General features: G+C 39.5%; 1 protein-coding gene across 1 annotated transcript in view; it reads left to right on the top strand.

The window, feature by feature from the left end:
• Window positions 1–20,584, top strand: part of KCNH5 (potassium voltage-gated channel subfamily H member 5) — a 159,674-nt gene that overhangs the window by 99,120 nt on the left and 39,970 nt on the right. The window contains exons 8-9 of the mRNA XM_086462342.1: window positions 5,562–5,761; window positions 17,314–17,566. Coding sequence (XP_086318468.1) covers window positions 5,562–5,761; window positions 17,314–17,566 — 453 coding nt within the window. The remainder of the gene's footprint in view (window positions 1–5,561; window positions 5,762–17,313; window positions 17,567–20,584) is intronic.

The following is a 20,584-nucleotide window of genomic DNA, read 5'->3' as shown; positions in this document are numbered from 1 at the left end:
CCCTGATTTCAGCAGTCAAATGATTTTGGTGAAGTTCAGAGCTGAAGTTCATTGCTGAATCCAGACCTTTGCCCATTAGCCTCTCCTCTGCAGAGTGGGTGTAGCAATGCATTGTTGGGGCTTACGGAGGATAAATATATTGGATTATGTTGCATGGGATAGTACAGTGATACAACTGCGGTAGTAATTGGAGGAAAGTCTGTGGGTTTTTTTACTTTGGGTACTTTTGGAGGTAAAATTTGAGAACTAGTATGCTCTGGTCTTGGCATCTCCCTGTAAACGGGGAGTAATTGTATTTAGGACACTGAACCCTGATGTAAAAATGGTGTCAGCATTCCTGGAATGGTGGAGTGTATTTTAACAGCGCAATATTTACTGGGGCCAAGGATTCAAAAATCAAAATTGGCATTTTGAGGACCTGTAAAGCTGCGGGGTTGTGTTGGTGCTTTCACTACCACAGCTAGCAGGCAGGAGCATTGCTGCGGGGTGGAGGTGGCAGGCTGAGGCTGCGGGGCAGGATAGGGCAGGCATCAAAAAAGTGCTATAAAACAGTAATAAGGGAGGGGGCTTAGAAGGATTATTTTCTTCCAAGTAATACACTTCATTGAATAATGGTGATGGATTTGAAGAAAGCTGTTTATCGTGACAGTGGCAGCCTATTGCTGCTGCTGCATCTCAGTGAGGCTGTTGAAGTTAGGAGATGGACACTGCACTGTGCTGCCAGGGGTTGCACCAAATAGAGCTTGCAAACGTTTTGCAATATATCAGATGTATTAAGGTGAGGTGGAAAGAAATAAGAGAAAACTGCTCAACGCTTAAAATAATAAATCAGATATTTAGGTACTACTAATCTTACAGGAATACCTAATTCCAAAAATGCATTGAAGAAGTTGCAGCTGGCCTCAGCATGCAAAAATGAATATATATCTTTTTCCAGGATCAAGACCTCATCTTCTTTACAATTACAGTTTAGAGGCATATTGTATATGCTTAGATTAATAATACTCTAACATAGAGCAGACCATAGGGAAAATCAGATCTTTCAGTCAAGCCTTCAGTTCCTAAGGGCAGATGTTCCTATCTGGACATATTTAGCATATGGTCAGGAAAATAAGAGATCTGAAATGCCTTGGTATAATTTAGGTAATTCTGAGTCTTTTTTTTTTTTTTAAAAGAAGGTTCCTTATTTTTAAACAGGCAACAAGATTTATGATTGTTAAATTATTCAAAAATGTTTTATGTATGTAAAAATACAGTAACACACATTTTATATATAAAATATATAGAACTTAGATCATTGTATATAATTTAGGGGAGATTTTTCAACACTGAAGAGTAAAAATAGAAATTAAAACAGTTGAACCACCTACCTCACCTTTAGGACTGAGAAAAAATATTTCTGCATCATTATATCAAATTGATCTCTATGAAGTCTAGTAAAGACTGTTCCATATTTACACACCTAGGACAATTAAGTAAATGAGAGTTGCATGACTGTAGGAACGTAACAGGAAATGTCTGGAGAAATGCAGATCATTAAAGAGAAGGTGAATAAATGCAATTTGACCTAACTAGTGATTTCAAGAAATTGGGTAAAGTAATTTCACCTTCAACCTCTGTAGCATCATCTCTCTTGTTTCTTGTAAACGGGGAGACTAAACTAAAACTATTGAAGTATATACTGAAGTATTGAAGTATACCTTTAGAGATTGTTTAAATCATCTTACTGTCGAGAGAGGCACGGTATTTTATTTCCTTCAGAACCTTTTGCAAATGATCTTTACTGCCGGTCCCACCTGCCAAAAATAATTAAAATACAGCAAACGTGAAATGCCCTCGGTAGCATTCCTCTGCCTTTGTTTTTTAAAGGTGAGGAGTAAGGTTCATACTTGGCATATCAACGTTTGCTGATTAAATAGGGATGATCTGAGAAATCTTCATTTGCTAATTGCAGGCACTAAGGGTCATTGATGGAGAGCCTTAAACATTTAAATGCTGAGAAAGGCAACAGCAGCACTGGATGCTCACCAGCATCTCCACATGTGTGCACGTGCCTGCACGTGTGCATCTGTGCATAGGAGGTCCAATGTGCTCCAGAGGTGGTCGGCTCCCTGAGCTGAGACATCTCTGTCAACTGAGGAGCTGATCCAGCTTACCTCTCTGTTCTGTCCCATCTCTGTTGTATTTGCAGCTAATGCAATTACCCCAGCCTAAAGTTGGGTGGGGAAGAGCAAAGGCAGGTAACTTGTATTTTTAAGGCAGACTAACCTCTTCTCATTAGACTCTCCCAAGCAGAGGAGCCTCTCCCTGTAGAGAAGTGTCACAACAGGTGTAACAAATGCAATGTGAATTATTTTATTTATATATGTATTATTTCTTTATCAGCACAAACTTGTTTTGTTGCATACCAAGACCTGCAAAACAATAAATACTAGCTTTTTTTAAATAACCCCCTTTTCTAGGTATCATATAAAAACAAGGATGGGGGCTGATTTGCAGAGAGAGGTGGATTTTCCATGCCAAATTATGAAAAATGTGCTCTCATCAAAGAAACTAGCAAACTGGTCCTGGCAGCTACCAGTGTTGGCACAGGGAAGCACCATGAGTGAGGAGAGTCTTGGAGGCACAGCTTCAAAGCTCTGAAGGTCTAAGTAGGTTCCCTTTAAATATTTGCCAAAGCCCCCCCCATGCAGTAACCTGTAAGAGAAGTGAAATATTTAGATGAACTCCACCATGTGTCTTTACCATTTCCAATAGGAGGCAAAGGAAGGCTTTGATTTCCAGCAGAGGAATAATGCTGGTTTTGTCTATGCAGGCTCTACAGTGTGTAGGCTTGTGAATTCTGGCTTAGTGAGGCTGGGTAATGCTTCCAACAATTTTTCAGGCTTGATCCAGTGATTTATTCTATTCTTGATCTCTTGAACAAGCACACTCTTCTGAAATAAAACTTTCCAGGACCCTATATTAGGAGACACAGAACTAGAATTTCTCTTCTGGCTGTGTACTTTCTACAAATTGTCTCTGCCAAAGAGTAATTTTTTTGCAGAGGAGGTAATATGTGCCAGTTGCTTCAGACAACCTGGTTTCACCATGGCATTCTTAGCTGTTTCCAGCCTGGCAGGTGTCAGAGTTGAATCTCTTTTTTTCCCAACCTTACGGGGCACTGTGTCATGTTTTCAGTCAGCCTGTGTCTTCTGTGTAGGTTTGCATGGCCATTTGGGTTGTATGCATTGTAATTGCATATGCAATCTAGCTGTAGTTACAGGCTTGCATAAATTTTACACAGAAAGGCAGCGATTTGGGGACAGTTATGGCTTTTCTTTACATTTATAGTCAGAGTAATTTGCAGATGCATCTAACATCAGAGGACAAGTCAAGAGATATTGTGCACTCACGTATCTGATGAGCTGAGTTTGTGATAATTCAGCAACTGTTATTCAGAAGGCTGAGGAGTGTTGCACTTAGAAGAAGTGACACTTCATCAAGTTTGTCCGACAACAGAAGTCCAAAAGAGAAAAGGAAGCTGAAAAGAGAAGAAAGAAAAAAGCCAGGTGGCATTCATCCATCTAGACTTTCTTATAATCCACATACTCTCATACCCTGAGTGAGTGTTCATATATACCGGAATGGATATAGAAATAGAGAAAACCTTTCAGTAGCTAGCAGATACGATACAACAAACAGTAAAGCAAGGAAAAACCTACCCTTGCAAAGAGCTTTCTTTCTGGACATCGCAAACAGTATTAATCTGTTGTGTCTTCTGAAACTGAACCCTTGTGTTCATCTTTGCAACACATAGTGTGACCTTGTTTGATATGATCTTGTGTGTTGAGATGAAAAATCCCAAGACTTTGATAAAACAACATCATATTTAGCATCTAATTTTTACATGGACACAATAAAAAGCACTGTGAGAAATGGAAGTACAATTTTTCTGTTGGACAGGTTTTAGGAAAGCACCATGCTTCTTTAAAAATGCCACCTTTCAAATAGGGGTGATGAACAACAGTAAATTAGTATGAAACAAAGTGAGTTTTCTGCAATGAGGCAGAAGTGCATTGTGTGGAGGGAAGACATTATGCACTGAGAGATGGAAGGCATTTTTTCCTTTCACAGTGGGATATTTCTTGCCATTTGTAGGCTGCAGTTGTTTTTCAGAAAAAAGCAATATGGAAATGCATAGCTGCATTGTGCTATAAAGTATGTCTGAGCAAAGATTATTAAAAATGACAAGCACATTTCTGTATATTTGATAATGTCAAGAGCAGAAATATTGCCGCACATTGGTGTTATGAGATATCAGAATAATTCTCTTTTCTGCAAAATCTGTAGTGCCTAATGGAAGAATGTCATTTTGGGCTTGCTTGCAAGGGTAGTTACATCGTGACTCAATAAGGAACCTTAAACTTGCTTGACTTCAAGATCGTCATTCAATCCACTGCTATTCAAGACAGCCCTAGTAAAGGTGTACATTTAAATTTTTGCTTAAATGCTTTGCCAAATTTAAGCTTCAGAAATAAACCATTCTCCATCAAATAGTGTTCACTGCACCACACTTGTAATAGTATCATAGAATAGTTTGGGTTGGAAGGGACCTTTGAAGTTCGTCTAGTCCAAGCCCCTGCAGTGAGCAGAGACACCTTTAGCTGAATCAGTATACTGAGGTTGATGCCTTTTCAGATGGAAAGGCTTACTTAAAACGTGATTTTTCTCGAATGTGATTCTTTGGTGTGGCACAGCCAAACAGGCTGAGCTTGGCAATAATAGTGGCATGCTTGGAAAGGGGAGAATCAAACCAGAAGAGAAGGTAACTCTAGGAGTGGGTTTGAAGTAATGCTTCCTACTCTCCTGTCTTCCTCCTGCCCTAGTCACATGCCCTCAGCAAGGGGACTTTCTGTTGTTTGCTAATCCAATTTTTCTCTCATTGGAATCATTACTGACTGGCATCTAGAGTTCACATGACATACCCAAGTTGTCTGCTGGGGCTGGCTGTGAAATTCGACTGTGAAATGCCACGTGGAATCTTTTCTTGTGCACATCTTGGCCACTGACACATTTGTATAGATATCTCCTTGCCAGGCTTCCCAGGTTCCTTTCTTCACCATTTCATTTCTTCTTTGAGACTGAGGCTGTTCTCTACACATAGCCTGTGCCAGCTGAGCTGATCTTACAGGAGATCCACATGATTCTTTGGATAGTGCCTTCAAGGTTAACTGTCAGGCTGACGCTACATTTGAAAATTAGTTTGGATTAGTATAGGGTATAGAGTTAAAATGCACTGTCTGTTTATAAATAACTCCATGTGTGGAGATTATCTGTATGACTGATTTTGTAAATTAATGCACACTGAGTGGCTGTATGAGCTGTATGGGTAAATTCAGTAAATATCTCTGTACATGTATAGTGTGTGTGTGTGCATAAATAGAAATTTTCTGTTTGCACCTATGTATTTGCAGTAATTTGTAACTACACATAAAATTCTTTGGTATTATCCTTGAATTAGGAGTAGCATTTACTGGGGCATACATACTTATTTTTTAATTCTCTTTGTTTTTTTCCAGCTCTTCTTTATGCAACTATTTTTGGAAATGTCACCACCATTTTCCAGCAAATGTATGCCAACACCAACCGATACCATGAGATGCTGAACAATGTGAGGGATTTCCTAAAATTATATCAAGTCCCAAAAGGCCTTAGTGAAAGAGTCATGGATTATATTGTCTCAACCTGGTCCATGTCTAAAGGAATTGACACAGAGAAGGTATGAGTACGTGAGGTAACAATTTAGATAGAGTTTGTGTGCTTGCTTAGAAACAGGACTGTATAACAGCATATAACTTACTAACAAATTCTTAACTGCATGCTACTCCGTTATTCTGTTTGTGTTTGGATCAAGAACTGGATGTTTTAAAAAAGGAATTTTTTGCTGCTTTGGAAATGTGCCTTTATTTTTCATTATGATAAATGTTTTCTGATTTCCAGTCTTTGCCTAAATACTAAATAATTTTAATGTACTTAACTATTGAAATCAACGGGAAATTCGTCTTCAATTTAGTCTGAGAACATAATTTGGTGTCTAACCTACATCAGTATTATTCTGAAAGTATTGGCATCTGTGAGTTGCAATGAAACGAGTTTGATTGGCTTGGACCTTTTGCTGATGCCCAGGACATCGACATATCCATCAGCATAATTAGTATAGGATTTAATGGCAGTAGAGATTGATCTCCTTGAGCTAAAATCTCTCAGCTAGAACTTATGGCCTTTGGTAGAGAGATACAGAAAATGTGGCACTGCTGGTAGCCGTGCAGGGTGAGAGTCCTACAGGACTCAGAAAGGACTTCTTCAGAAAAGGACTGGTCATTTAGGTTTCTTCAAAAGCTGATTAAAGGAGAAGGTTGTCTTTGGAGGGTGATTTGTCATGTGCTAGAACAGACCAAGTGAATTGTCCTCAGGGCCTCTCTTTTTCCATGATATGTGCAGTGAGTCTGTCTAGCCTTGAATATCTTAGAGAGCTGAAGTCAGATGGGAGGTTTTCTACCTGCATTACTTTGAATGTAGGCAAGATGTAACAGTTTCAGGTCTGGATTTTTGGTCAGCGGAGACTGGTGATCTCTGGAGCTCCTGTGGCTTCTGTAGACCTGATACACATCAGCTGAAATTAGGCATTCAGGCACCGGTTTCCATCAAGATTTCCCTCCTAAGAACTTAAAAGTCAAGTGTCCAAGGAAGGATAAGGAAGCATCATGGCAGATTAGTATCTTAAAATGTCCAGTGCTTGCAGGGCTTTGAAGTTCTTGCTTCAGTTGAATCTATTGTGTAGTATGGGATGATGATGCAGCTTGTTCAGATATGCCAACATGAAGTCACTACACTGAAAAATTCAGTCTTAGATCATGCTGATGCAACAGCAGTTACCTTACTAATCATCTACTGTGAAATTTGGTTTACCATCACAAATGCAACTATTTTAAGTAACAAGGATTTTAATTTCTTTAATTCTTGTGCTTCGGTATGCCACATTCTTTAATATGTTAACTTCTTATACACTAATACCCTAACTTCCGAATGCTGATTCATACAGTGTTAAAAGTGAGCTTTTATTTGTAAAGTACTGTAAATGCATTCAGTCCTATTGTGTAAACTCAATACCATGTGAAAATTCAACTTTCATTTGCATTTATCTCCTTGCAGTTAAACCAGAATCCTGTATTATTCTGCTAAAGTTTCATTAGATTTTAACGATGCTTTGCAGTTAATTAGGAGAACCTATGCTTTAATTACTGAAATTTCCTTCCATAGTTTCCGCATGTCCGGTTTTATAGATTATAAAAATGCAGTTAGAGCCATAATCTTCGACTCATGGTAAGCGGTGTTCTCTGCTCTGTAAGACAGTAGTGTCTGCTTAGCCAGATAATTAATATGGCTGTAAAATCTGTGACTTAGGTTTTTAACAATTTTCCCTTGGCAAAGACTTGCCTAAACTTAGGGTTGGATCCAAAACCTATTTAAAACAGTGGAAGGATTTCAGGAACCTCTGCATCTGGACATCAGTAGTTGCATCTAATCGAACTTCCCAGAAAAGCCCATGTTACAGAAGAAGAGAGACAAGATAAACGTAAGAACTTGAGCACCGGTTTGAATATTTTGGTGTTTTGTATCCCTTACAGCCTGCAAGTCTGCAAAAGCAACAGCACCAGCAGCCTATAGTGCCTGCACTGAGCATCCCTGGGTTGTACAAGTGTAAGGATCAGGCAGTTTGCTTGCAGCTACAGAACCTTAGCCAAAGTCAGGATTTGTTTTAGCAAAAGGGTGGAAAGCTGTGTCATAGCCAGGCAGCCTTCCTACCTTTATTTCCACTCAGGAAGGTTTTGTGATGTACTTCACCAAAACAAATGAGAAAATGTTGTAAATCTTAGCTGAAAAATGATAGGAACAGTGGTACAGTCCCAGAGACTAGTCATGTAGGGTGGATTGTTTCTGTTGCATTAGCTCCTTCATTACCCCTTCAAGCCCTGTTGTGAGACCCTCTGCATTTAAATTGAATCTATCTGTACTAAACCTAGAGCAGCAGGTGGATGGGAGCACACTGTAGGGACCTCCAGGGTACACAGAGTCAAGTGAGATTTATTACCATAGACACAGTGGGGCTGATGCGAGTACATTGCACGTGCAGCTGAGCTGCTGAATGCAGGTAGTGCTCCAGTGTAGGTTGGAATAGGGGATTACTACCCCAGGTAGGAGATTACTACCCCAGATCTTGAATTGCTTCTCTGCACTGCTTTGTGTGACAGCCTGGACGTGACCTTAGGGTTTTCTTCCAGTCTAGTTTTCAAAGCTCCAATAAGGCCATTCTGACCAGGGTGTTGTCTGGATATCTTTGCATCACATGATTTCCCATTGTCCTTAATTTTTATGAACGTTTCAGTAAGCTTCTTAGTATCTCACAAAACACATGTGCTCATGACACATGATAATTAGTGAGGAATTTCTCAACTTTTCAGTTTCCATCATTCAACTCAGACAGTTTCCATCATCCAGGGATGTTTTTCAACCTAATGTACAGTATTACATCCTGAACTGTTCCAAATACATCTGCATTGTCACACTGGAATGTGTTTTGCAACATCATTTGCTGCAAATTTATAATACATTTCATTCAGTCACTCAGCATGTTGAAATGGCTTTGTTTTGAAATCCAGATTCAAAAAACAAGAAGGTTGATGTACTAACAAGGGATGAAATTTCTTATAAGAGTGTTACAGTAGGTTCCTATGGCGATGAACAATCCTAGGAATTTGGGGAAGTAAAAATAAACACATGTGCACATTTCTTTGATAACTAAGACTCTAAATTAATATGCTTGAAATTAATGTTAATAACTTGATTGGAATTACTACCACTCAATGTGTAGATGTGTTGTGTCAGATCTCAAGTTTTGGTCCTTGAATGATGCATTCAGTGTGTAGTCCCAGAGAAGATCTTGGCTAAAACTGGTAAGGGTGAGTCCTTAGATGGGAACTGAAGGCAAAGTGGAAGTTAGCATGGAGAACGTTAAATGGAGAGCTAGTCATTGCTGCTTGTGAGAGCAAGCTGTCCCAAACAGAACTTTGTCTTAAAGTAGCAGTCTGTTATCCTTGTATGTGGAAGAAGACTTGTACTGCCACACTGAAGTGATGGTGCCTTAAGCACACAATTTTGGCTTCCCTGTTCTCCTTGGGAATAGCTCATTGTCAAATCCTGTCTTCAAACCACAACGCTTCAGCCTGTCTCTGAGTGTTCACAAATAACGAATTAACAATGACACTAAAAGCATTAGCATATTTATTATTATTACTTAAGGGGAAGCAAGTGGCCTCTGATCCATAATCTTAAATCACTTAAACATGAGAGCCCTCCTCTGACAGCTGGGATGATATATGTAATAACATGCACATGGACTCATCTCCTGGTGTAACAGTGGCTCAAACAAGATGGAATTTTTTTTTTTAATGTTTAATGCTACAGGCTTTGGGGTTATTTGTCTAATAAAAAGCAGAGCTAAAAACATGACAAAACTAAGAAGCCTTTATATACTAAACTATCTCTCATCCAGCAGAACCTGTTTTTTTGAGAGAGGTAAAAAAGAGGCAGTACATTCTCTGCATATGACCATTTTTAAGCAGCTGAAAAAAAATCTTTGCAGTAATAATTTGATAGATGAAACACACACTGAATTCAAATCTCTGAGTTTTTATTGAAATCTCTAGGCAGCAAATGAAAAATTTATAGATATTAGCTCTTCTATAAGAAATAGGTCATTATACATGAAAGCAGAACAACCATTAACTAATATGCAGATGTCTCAAGGTCTCATCTAATGATAACGTTCTGAAATGTCAGTAAAACCCAAAGATTTTCTCTTCTTGACCTCTATGCTGTTGTATGGCTTAGGATTTACTCAGAAAGCAATTAAATAAATGTCTATCATGTTTTAACAGTCAATTCCTTCAGAAAAACCATAGATTGAAAGAGAAAAAAGGCATCTAGTCTCAACCTAAGCATCAATGGCAATTGAAATAATGAGAGCCAATTCCGCATTGCAATGACTGAAATGGAAATCATGGGAAAATAACACAGTATTGAAAATATTCATTGCTAGCCCACTAAGCTTTCATACAGGAGAGGTGGGTTTATGGTAAATAGACATAGGTTGTAACTTTATTAAACAGTAGTCTACAAAAGGACAGTGCAGGTTAGTCATATTTGCTGTTAACAAGATCTTCAAGAGCTGTAGTAATAATTAGATGTACCCTGAGGTGAATAGGGGAATCAGACTGCCATTCCTAAGGTGTCCCATTGCATAGAGGTGTCTGTAAGTGCTGGCTGGATTTCCTCATGGATGACCAGGGTAGAAGGCTTCCAAGCTTCGTGGCCAAAGAGAACTTCTACAAAATTAGGTGTGACAGCTACATACAATTCCCTGCTGAAGAGGGAAGGTAAAAATCGTTTGGACAAGTATTTTTGTTTCGTTGTAGAGGCGGGGTTGTTGGTCGTTCCTTGCAGATCGGGACGAGGTGAACAAGAAGTCTTCCCTCACCTCACAGAGCTGAGCTAGGACCAGGTACAGTTGCAATCCACGGTTCTTTGGAGAGCGGGATGCAGGAGAGACGGTCAGGGTCTCACTGTCCTTCACATGGGTCCACGAGCAGGGCCTGTGCACCAGTGGGGCTTTCTGTTTCACCTTTGTGGATGGTATGGATTATTTACCTCCTGTATGCACTGTGCAGAGCCAGGAAAGTTATCCACCCTTATCTCTGCCTCTTGGATGTGTTCATCTTGGGATTGATGCAGATTAAACTATGAAACTGTCATGCTTGAGGAAATGCCAGGGCTGTGGAGCAGCTTGTGAGCTTATTTCCTGGGGGAATAAGTACCCGAGTGGATGGGTTGGTCCTTTTCTGGAGCGCTGCCACCAAGGGGATGGAGCTGACAGAGGGGCTCAGTTCCAGAGACCACATCTAGGGGAAGGTCTTCTCCAGATCTGTTTTCTTAATGCTTTCACCCTTGAATGTCTTTACATAATGCTGCATGTTAGAAAATAAAGCCACCTCCAGAAGAAGCACAAAATAAATTAATCCATTGATCGACTTCATTCTTCCAAGGGTGACCTTTCTGCCAGAAGTTGTCACTCCAAAAAATGTGACTTGAGAGATTCTTTGATGTATGACATATTCTTTCTGATGTTTATTTTTCTTTCTTTCTTTTATCTAAAAAGTCGATTTTTAGTGATAGAATTCCCTGTAGTCTGCTATCCTTTGCCCCATTAGAAAGTCAGGTAATGATTGTGCTTGGGATAGATATTATAGCAAAACTGAAAACAATTAAACCTTTAACTGTACAGCCCTTAAGCAACCTGGGATCTACTTTGGGTCATCAGTGAATGTTACTAGTACACCACACTGTTCATAGAGTTAGACAAAGCAGCAGGCCCTGTGCTGGTGAGCCACTTGGTTCCTTAAAACACATGGTGATGCCTCTCATCTTCCCCTGTTTTTCAGACCCTTAGCCAAATTCTGTCTGTGTTGACAGTACTGAATTTAGTGTCATTCAGAGCCAATTTCTAGGTATTTTTGAATGGTTTTAACACCTGTTACTCAGTTAAAAAACAGTTAATTTTGTTACTATACCACTAAATCTAACCATTTTGATCATTGGTTCATCTCATGTATTGTAATAAGAAAGCAAGCCAAACTCAGCTTACTAGACTTGATTTTCAGATCTTGATTTTTGAACATTTAAATGCAAGTGACCATGGATTTTAGTGCAAATAAAACAGAGCACACCATCATTGCTGAAATTCAATTCTTAGTGCAAAGATATTCAGTGATTAATTAAAAATTACCCTAATGCATGTGGGGTTAATAACTGCTCAGTTCCATACATAACCTTTGAGTTACTTACAAAATTACCTGATTATTACAGGAGAATGCTATGTGATTTGCCAGTCAGCTGTTTTCTTACCTTTGTCTCTTTGGCCTCTGTCCAGTGCCGAATGTAACACTTCTAGCCAGGTCTGCAAAAGAATCCAGCATGCACATGAGCCAAATCCTTCTAAAAATGCGAATAACTTTGTCAGGTGCCTAGAGGGTATTGTGATTTTTTGGAAAGAACTGACCTTGATTGTGACTGCTGAATGTGTCTGAAAACCCAGAGTGCCCTTTCTCCACAACATAAAAAGCTATCTGTGGCCTATAACTGGTTAGAAGTTGGAGGAGTTTATTTTATTTATTGTCAAAGCTGACATTTTTTTACATCTTCAGTATTTGTTATGGTATTCATTTAGGAAACGGTCCTTGTTATTCCACCACTAAGACCATCTAAGCTCCTCGCTTGAATATCAGTCAATATATCCCCTGGCTACAACCCCAAGAAAGTGAGAATCCTGTGTACTGAAAGGGAATTGCAAATAGATAGCGTTCATGATTCACTGGCCTCTGCCCTTTTTGTTAACAAGTCTTAACAGATTCTGTAATATTTGCTAAGCCATCCTGTAGTGTTTTCCAGCTGGAGAAGATTTTTTTAAAAATACTTAAACTTGTCCTAGAAGATACTGTTTGGACACACTCTTAATCTGTACTGGTTTTGTTTTCATTCATTTGCTTTTCTCCGAGTTCTTTATAATCTCTGCTCCCCATAGAGTGCTTTGAGCTGTTCAAGGGGCTTATCTGAAACTGCCTGAGCATGCTGTGGAAATGGATGGGAGAGGAAAAAAGTCAGATGGAACCTCCTTGGGAATTTTATTCCCCTCTTACAGATCTCGAGCTGAAAAGATAGCGAGACGTTTTGTGCCAGTTCCCTGTGAGTCTTCCAGAGCTGGTTACTGCCTTTCCCAACCTCTAGCAGCAACCACAAGCTTTTCAGTCACTGCCAGCATTTTATGTATGCCATAGGGTGCTATAGAGATGACAGCTGTGTTGAATCTCTGTATTGGGTGTCATTGTGTTGGGGTATGTATTAGCTGAGTGCCAGGTGATGATGGCAGAGCTCAGCAATTGTCTTATGCTGACTTTGAGGAGGTTTAATTTCCTGTGCAGAGAAGGGAAGAGATAAATGTTACTCTGCTTTAAAAAGAGCCTTGCTCCTTTTCTGGTAGAAACATAGCTTATACAGCCAGCAAAGATTTTGCTCTGTGTAGAATTTGACTTTCTCCTCTGATTTTGCATTGAAACATAGCAGGTTCTGTTCTTTCATGCTGCTTGGATGCATGTGGGAAAGCTGACTGCAAAGTCTGTGGCTACAGATTTATTACAGAGCAACTTCTGTAGCAGCACAAGCATCTGGTCCCTGCAGACTGCCTGCTGCAAGTCATGTGCTCCAAAACCATCAGTTAGTAAAGCATTGCAGTCAGCAACCTTAATATCCTGCCTTGCTTATAAACTGCAGGTTTCACTGAGAAAGGTCTTGAAATCTCTGAGGAAATTTACTCTTCAGAAATTTGTCTTGGTAGTTTTTGATACACTGCTGAAAGAGTACACAGGCTAGAACAAATGTCCCAGTTGAACTTTGGTTCTACTAACATGAAGTGTTGGAGGCGTTTCCCTAACAGTGAAGCAATAAATTGAGCATTACAGGATATCCTCTCCTTTAAGTTTAATTTCTCTTTTACACATACGTGTATCATTTGTACACCATATGGACTCACGTACGACCATGTTGCTACTACTTTGTATCTTTTTAATTACATGCTGCCTTAAAAATGCTGAGATCTCAGTAAGAGCATTTCACGATAAAAATGTCGGTCTTGTATTATCAATAAGGGATCATTTTCAGAAGAATATTTATCTGAATTTGAAGTGCTCATTTTCTCATTTTCTGCTCTTAGCATCTTTGAACTATTTATCATTAGCTTCCAAATGCTTCTGTGTGATCCTGTGTCCCATTATGTGTCTTCTTTGGAAGCAGGAAAATTACTATGTACTGTAATCTGTGTCACCAACAACCCCTTTCTACAGTACAACTAATAGAGAAGCTGGTGGTATCTGTGAGACTTGTTCTGAATTCATTATGTTGGTGTTTGTAAACACAAAAAGAAGTGTTGCGAAGTCAGATTGGAGCTCATGAAGTCCTGTGCTTGGAGCATACAGTAAAGACATAGCTGAATACTGAGATTGTCTATCTTTGCTCTTTTTTTTCCCCCCTATATATATCTACATTTATCTTTATCAGTCAATGTTCCTTTGCCAAATCTTTCAATATTAAGTTTTTCTTCTAGTTGTCATCTGTTTCATTCTCTGTTCTCAGTACTTGCAGCATAGCAGACAAAACCAAAATAAAGAAAATTGGTTCCTGGCTAACTCTTGGATCGTTACTCATTTACTGCTGCACTAGATGATAAGTGATATCTCCATATGTCTCCACACAGTAATATGTCATTAGGAGAATCACTTTATCATGACATCAGAAAATTCCTGAATTATGCTTTCTAAGACTGGCTTTTTCTGTGCAATGGAATTTTTTCTGTCTCTTCATGTTAGTGTGTGATGATAGATATGTTTGTGGTGTCTGTAAAGACAGTAATGTTTTGAGTGCTCACTTTTAATACTCTGTATTTGACTCTGTATTTGTGAGGAGACAATATTCTGCTTTGCATCCGAGTGGCTTTTATTCTTGAGGGACACAATTAATTACACTCCAAAAAACAAAGGGTCCTGGAGCATCTCTGCATCTTACAGTAACAACCTCTGCAATAGTTCAACCAATTTTTCCTGCAGTTTGGAAGCTTAAAAGCTAAAATTTGGAAATCAGTCATGTATGAATACACACATTTTTCTTAAGAGCAGTGTTTGAGAATTCATGGCTCATGGCCTTGTTAAGTCAAAAGCACTTATATTACTGAAAGTATTAAAGGGACATAAAAAAAACTTCTAACCATGATTTAGGCCTAAGAGTAGATAAAAATGTTAAAAATCATCAATCATGATACAAAAGAATGCAGAACTTTTCATTAAATTACTATTGAGAAGAAGAAAGATGGCATATTTAATAAAGACGAGCATTCTGTTTGATCCAGAAGTAGGACTGAGGTGAAACAATCACTCTCAAAAGTTATTTTTGTTTTTTTACTGGAAAAACTAAGGTGTGTCCATATTTCTAATAGTAAATGGAATGACTTCGGTACAAGTTTGAAAAATTGAAATTTGCCCTTAATAAATAAAGTCATGGAAATGGGATACGGGATATGGTCAACAGTGACTCAGACAAGACATTGTTACTAATGCAAATGTTGGTTTATGAAGAATATGTCTTGTCAAATGTGTTTATTATTAATTTTTATGACAAAACGGACTTATGCAGGGTATTTTAATATGTTCTGTACATTTTGTTACAGAAAAATAGCATTAAGCCGAGTTGGACTTATTCCGTGTTAATCAAATAAAAACTAATTATCTGCAAGATCTGGGAAAGTGGTTGTAAGTGAGAAAACCTCATGCTATGGGCAACTTTCCAAAGAGATACTGTGCTTCATAGTGTTAGGCAAAAGAGGTGTCATCTCTCTTGTTTATTCAAGATGAGGTTGAGAGATGACCTGGTCATATTCTATAAACACCTACATGTGGAAGAGATTTCTGATGATTGCAGGTCTTTCATCTGAGCAACATGAAGAGACCCGCTGGCTGTTGGCTGAAAATCACCAAAAAAAAAAAAAAAAAAAAAAAAAAAAAAATCAGTTCAGAAACAGCACATGTTTTAGGAGAGAGAGTAAATGTCCATTGGAACAGCTACCCTATATCGTTTGGAAACATTAAATCAAGGCCTTCTAGGCTATAATTTTACCAGGTATTCTGGAACTGATATGAAAATTATGAGTGCAAGAGTGCAGATGGTTGCAAGTAGCCCCTTCTAGCCGTAGACTGTCATAGTGCAGAGGATAGGAGAATAACTGCTACGTCACCTTTTTGCATTCATCATATCTTTGACTGCAGAGAAACTTTGATCTATTGAAATAAGAAAGGGCCTAAATGTTATTATTAAACTAGAAATTGTTTACTGTTTTCCCATTCTATGCTTTAGGACCTTTAATAATACTTACAGTAATATGTTTTATACCTCATCTGCATTAAACAGAAATTAAAATCATGGCTTTACTTCAATATTAGCGTGACCACTTGCCTCAAAGCTTAGTCAGGATTACCAGAGTCTCCCTTTGTTTGCTAATACTCAATGGTAGTCAACACATTGACCCAATGTCCCTGTCTCTCACACTGCCTGCAGAACAAGTTACCAGATTAATGTGATACAAAGAGAAATTAATCAGTATTATTGATCTGCAGTCTTCTTTATATGAGACTTCCATGATCTCATGCTCTTTTCTATTGTTTATCTGAGGAAAATTTTTAAAAGTTTTATATGTTTCTCAGTGCAATTAGCTACCATGCATTTTAGAGTTATAAGGACATTAGTGTGTTTAGGAGGATGTGCAAATACTAAACACATTTTACAAACCTAACAAGACCCACAGGTTTTCACTTTCTTTCTTCAGGTGTATTTGTGTTACTATTTCAATAGGGAAAGCTATTTAAGGTAAGAAATTAATTGAAGGTCTTATTTAATTGATCTGCTACGAAGACATCTTAATGTTCACAGGACAGTTTTCCACTCACCTTTACTTTACATTTCATAAGATTCCACAATACTTTCTTTTTGCTCTAATCTCAAGATCTTTGGATTTTCTAGTCTGTAAGCCCTCCAGGGCAGGTTACTTATATGTCTGTATGGCACCGAAACTAAACCCTAGGTGTGTTTGGATACGCATCGGTAAGTGGTCACCTACATCAAGACACTTGAAGACTAGATTTTCTGGATGTGAGCAAAATGTGGTGTTTTCTGTTGTGAATGGTCCGTCTTTGCATGTCTTCAAGCTCCTTCAGCTCTGACCGTCCGTTCTGTGCTCCTGCAGGGATTGAGCGTAGCAGCGGGCGGATAGTCTGGGCACCAAGTCTGGAGGGATATCCACAAACAGAACATAGTAGTGCCACCTGCAATTCTGGAAAATAAGTGTGAAAACTGTTATGAATGAGAACAGTGTAACAGAATAGTCCCTTCTTCCACCTCACCCTTTCAGCTGCGGTGAAAGCAGTAGATGGGTAGAAAAAGACTACCCCAATTCAAGATAAAACTCCCATTAGGAGCTTTATGAAACAACTGGATGGATGGATCTCAAGATACATCCTAGGTGGATCTTGAATCCATCCATCCAGTTGTTTCATAAAGTGCGCGCTGGCCCAGTGTCATATTCCCAGCTGATTATTTTTTCATCTTTCTTTTATTCAGGTTCTCTCAATTTGCCCAAAGGACATGAGAGCAGATATTTGCGTGCACCTAAACCGGAAAGTTTTTAACGAGCACCCTGCCTTCCGGCTGGCTAGTGACGGCTGCCTGCGAGCCCTGGCTGTGGAGTTTCAGACCATCCATTGTGCCCCGGGAGACCTCATCTATCATGCTGGGGAAAGCGTTGATGCTCTTTGCTTTGTGGTCTCAGGATCCCTAGAAGTCATCCAGGACGACGAGGTGGTGGCTATTTTAGGTACTGTGTTCTCTATTGAAATGCTAGTGATTTGGATGTATTTGCCTTCTGCTTAGCTTCGAATATTAACTAGTCTTGTCTAACATCAGCTGGGACTACGGAAGGCTGGTGGTTATCGTAAGATGGAGATGTCATGTCTCCAGAGATACTACTCTAGAAGCAAACCCTTCATCTTTTATGCCATTGGGAATGCTCTTTGTGCTCAGTATGGCTCACTGGTCACAGTTACAGTGTCCCTGAGCAAAAGAGAATGGCATCTGTGTGCCTGACATCTTTTAAATAGCCTGGTAGAAGAAATGCACATTGTTTTATTTTAGTCCCTCTGGAGGATTTTCACATTAACCTTCACACTGGGATTTTGATTTGTCTGTATTCTGGCCCTGAGTAACAACTGCAAACAGTCTCTACAAGGAAGCAAAATTGTTGCTTGCAGTGAACTGCTTTTAAAGAAAATAGTCTGATCTGACTATGCAAAGAGATCACCATCTATCCAGCCACAGTTGTGAGAAATCTGAGTAATGGGGGAGCTCCAGGTTAAGCATCCTGTCACCCTGTTGTAGTGTCTGCTTTGCCAACAGTGCATGGGGAAGGGCCTCATGCAGACTCCTCACTAGCTTGTATGGGATTGGGAAAGGTTTAGCAGATGGTAGGACTGAGCGGTCAGCACTAGTGTTCAGGCAGGAATCATCCTCAGAGGCAGAATGATGTAGAGGAAGAACTGGTGGCTTTGCATGATAACCATCCAGAGTCTGTTGTACCTGTTTAAAATAGACCCATTTATTGTAGAACTTGTCTCCTGTTGAGTATTAGCAATTTGCCTTCTCTTAAACTGAAACTGTGGTTCCCTGAGGGCAAATCCAATGGGTGACCTTGTCCTAGGAGACTCTCACACCCCACTGAAGCTCTGTACTGCTTCTTCCCTGCAAGGGTGGCTCCGGAGGGCTCCATGGGTCCCTCTTGTATCTCGGGATGGTTGCTGGGAGATGAGGGTTACATTTGGGAGTTGTGCTGGCATGTCAGAAGAGGGCAGACATGGGGAGTCAATACTGGTTATGAATCAAGGCTTCAGCTCCTTCCCAGGTGGCAGCAAAGGGGAGGAGAGGAGAAATGAGGACAAGCTTGTAGCCGAAGGAGGATCCTGATCTGTTGCCATATAAGTCTGGGTACGTGTGTCTTGCACCGGGTTGGGACTGGGCAGTGTGCAGGTATGTGGATGGGACTGCATGAGGATGGCTCCATGAGGGCATTACCTGGGTCCTCACAGCTGGAGAGTATGAACTCAGGAAAATGGACATCCATGCTCTTTTGAAATACCTGCTGCAGCTCTCTGTATTCTAGTATACATTAAAGGTTTTAAAAAGAGAGATTTAATGTAAGAATGAATCTGTTTCCATGTTCAGATGTGAAGTCATTATGGTGAAAGCTCTTAAATCTTCAGTTTCCCTAGTAAAATATTCCTTGTATTTCAGCTCACCGGACCGTTTCATTTTTATTATTAATCTCAGTGACAATATCTTAGATTTGCTTACAGCTATTTAAAAAACAAAAACTTTAAGACTAAATAGCAGCATTTAAACAAATAAATGGTTTTCTGGGTATTACAATAAAAACAAACAATAAGTATGTAATTTACTGAACTAGAAGCCATCACTAACTGGATTACATGCAAAAATTTATTGCATTTACTAATGAATATTGTGTGTTTGAAAAGACAGTAAGTTTTTGTTTCTGCCTTGTAGATATGGTTATTGTGTATCTATGTTATTCTCCATTTGGCTGGAGAGACCTTTAGCCATATCTAAAGTGAATTATCTTTAATTACCAAAAGTGCCTTCAATTCTGCCATGGCTGCTGACAGGTGATCCCATGACTCAGAGCTATGTTCACTGTGTACTACAGGGATTGGCAGAATGTGTAAAAAAAACTTAAAGCAAAGTAAACTGCTTCCTCTAGTCATAGAGCACACTGAAGAGTTTTTTCATGCTCTGAAGATTATTTAACAGAATAGTGAACTGAGTAATTATGAGATGTCGCATCCTAAAAATTCACTTGTGGAAGAAAATCTCAGCCAGTTGTAGTTGCAAAGACATTTATAGTGCAGCTGTGGCACCTGAAATAGTGACTGGAGATCAGACAGTGAAGAACATAAATTTTATCCATCTGTCCTGCCTTGAGAAGTTCAAGCACAAGGGAAGTGAGTCTGCCTAAGGGGAGACCAGGTTTAAAAACCTCTGCCTAACATGAAAACTGCTGTAGCCTGCTTTGAATACTCTAAGCATCTGCTGTCACACTGGGTTTCCTAGGAAAAGTCAATTTATGGAGTTGTACTACCAGTCTGTCCATCTTCTCCATTCCCCAGCAGTAACCTAGAGTGGAAATGTGATATGTATCCTTTGGAAACTTGTCCTCATTAATTTCCTCTATGGGAGCAGGAGCATGGCAGGACATGCTGTCAGCCAGCCTCTGCTCCTTGCAAAGCCATCCATTTCCCAAGTTTGCTTTGGAACTAGTACTTTGCACTTACTGTTTTAATAGTGTAGTGTTATTTGCCATGCTTAAAGAGAGGTATTTTTATTACCATGCTCACCTGCAGATGGAAGTTTTGGTGTATTCTTAAAAGTGGAATATCCTAGAAAAGTGAATCAGGTCGGGACACCAAAACAGGTTAAGAACATGCATCTTCCATCTCTTACATTCGTGGTTCTGTCCGAAGTGCAGGGCCGTGTCTTCCCTTGGGTCCCAGCATAAATCATGCTGCCATATTGCTGCTTTTTCTCCTTCTCCATCTTCCCTTACCACCTTCCCGTCCCTTGCAGCCATGGTGAGTTGGCATATCCAGCCTCTCTGCCTGCTGAAATGGTGTCCTCAGGAGACTTGACGGCCCATCCAGGTGCTTTCTGCAGGCTCCACTCTGGAGACAACCATCCTTTTGTTCAGCAACTGTTTTCCTGGCTCAACAGCCCCAGCTTTTGCATTTCTTGTGCTTGAAAGCAGGTGAAATGCAGTGATTGACAGGAC

The sequence above is a fragment of the Leptosomus discolor genome, chromosome 3, assembly GCF_034619465.1.
Source record: "Leptosomus discolor isolate bLepDis1 chromosome 3, bLepDis1.hap2, whole genome shotgun sequence".
NCBI lineage: Eukaryota > Metazoa > Chordata > Aves > Leptosomiformes > Leptosomidae > Leptosomus > Leptosomus discolor.
The sequence above is the reverse complement of the archived record's forward strand: the minus strand, read 5'-3'. Positions and strand labels throughout refer to the sequence as shown.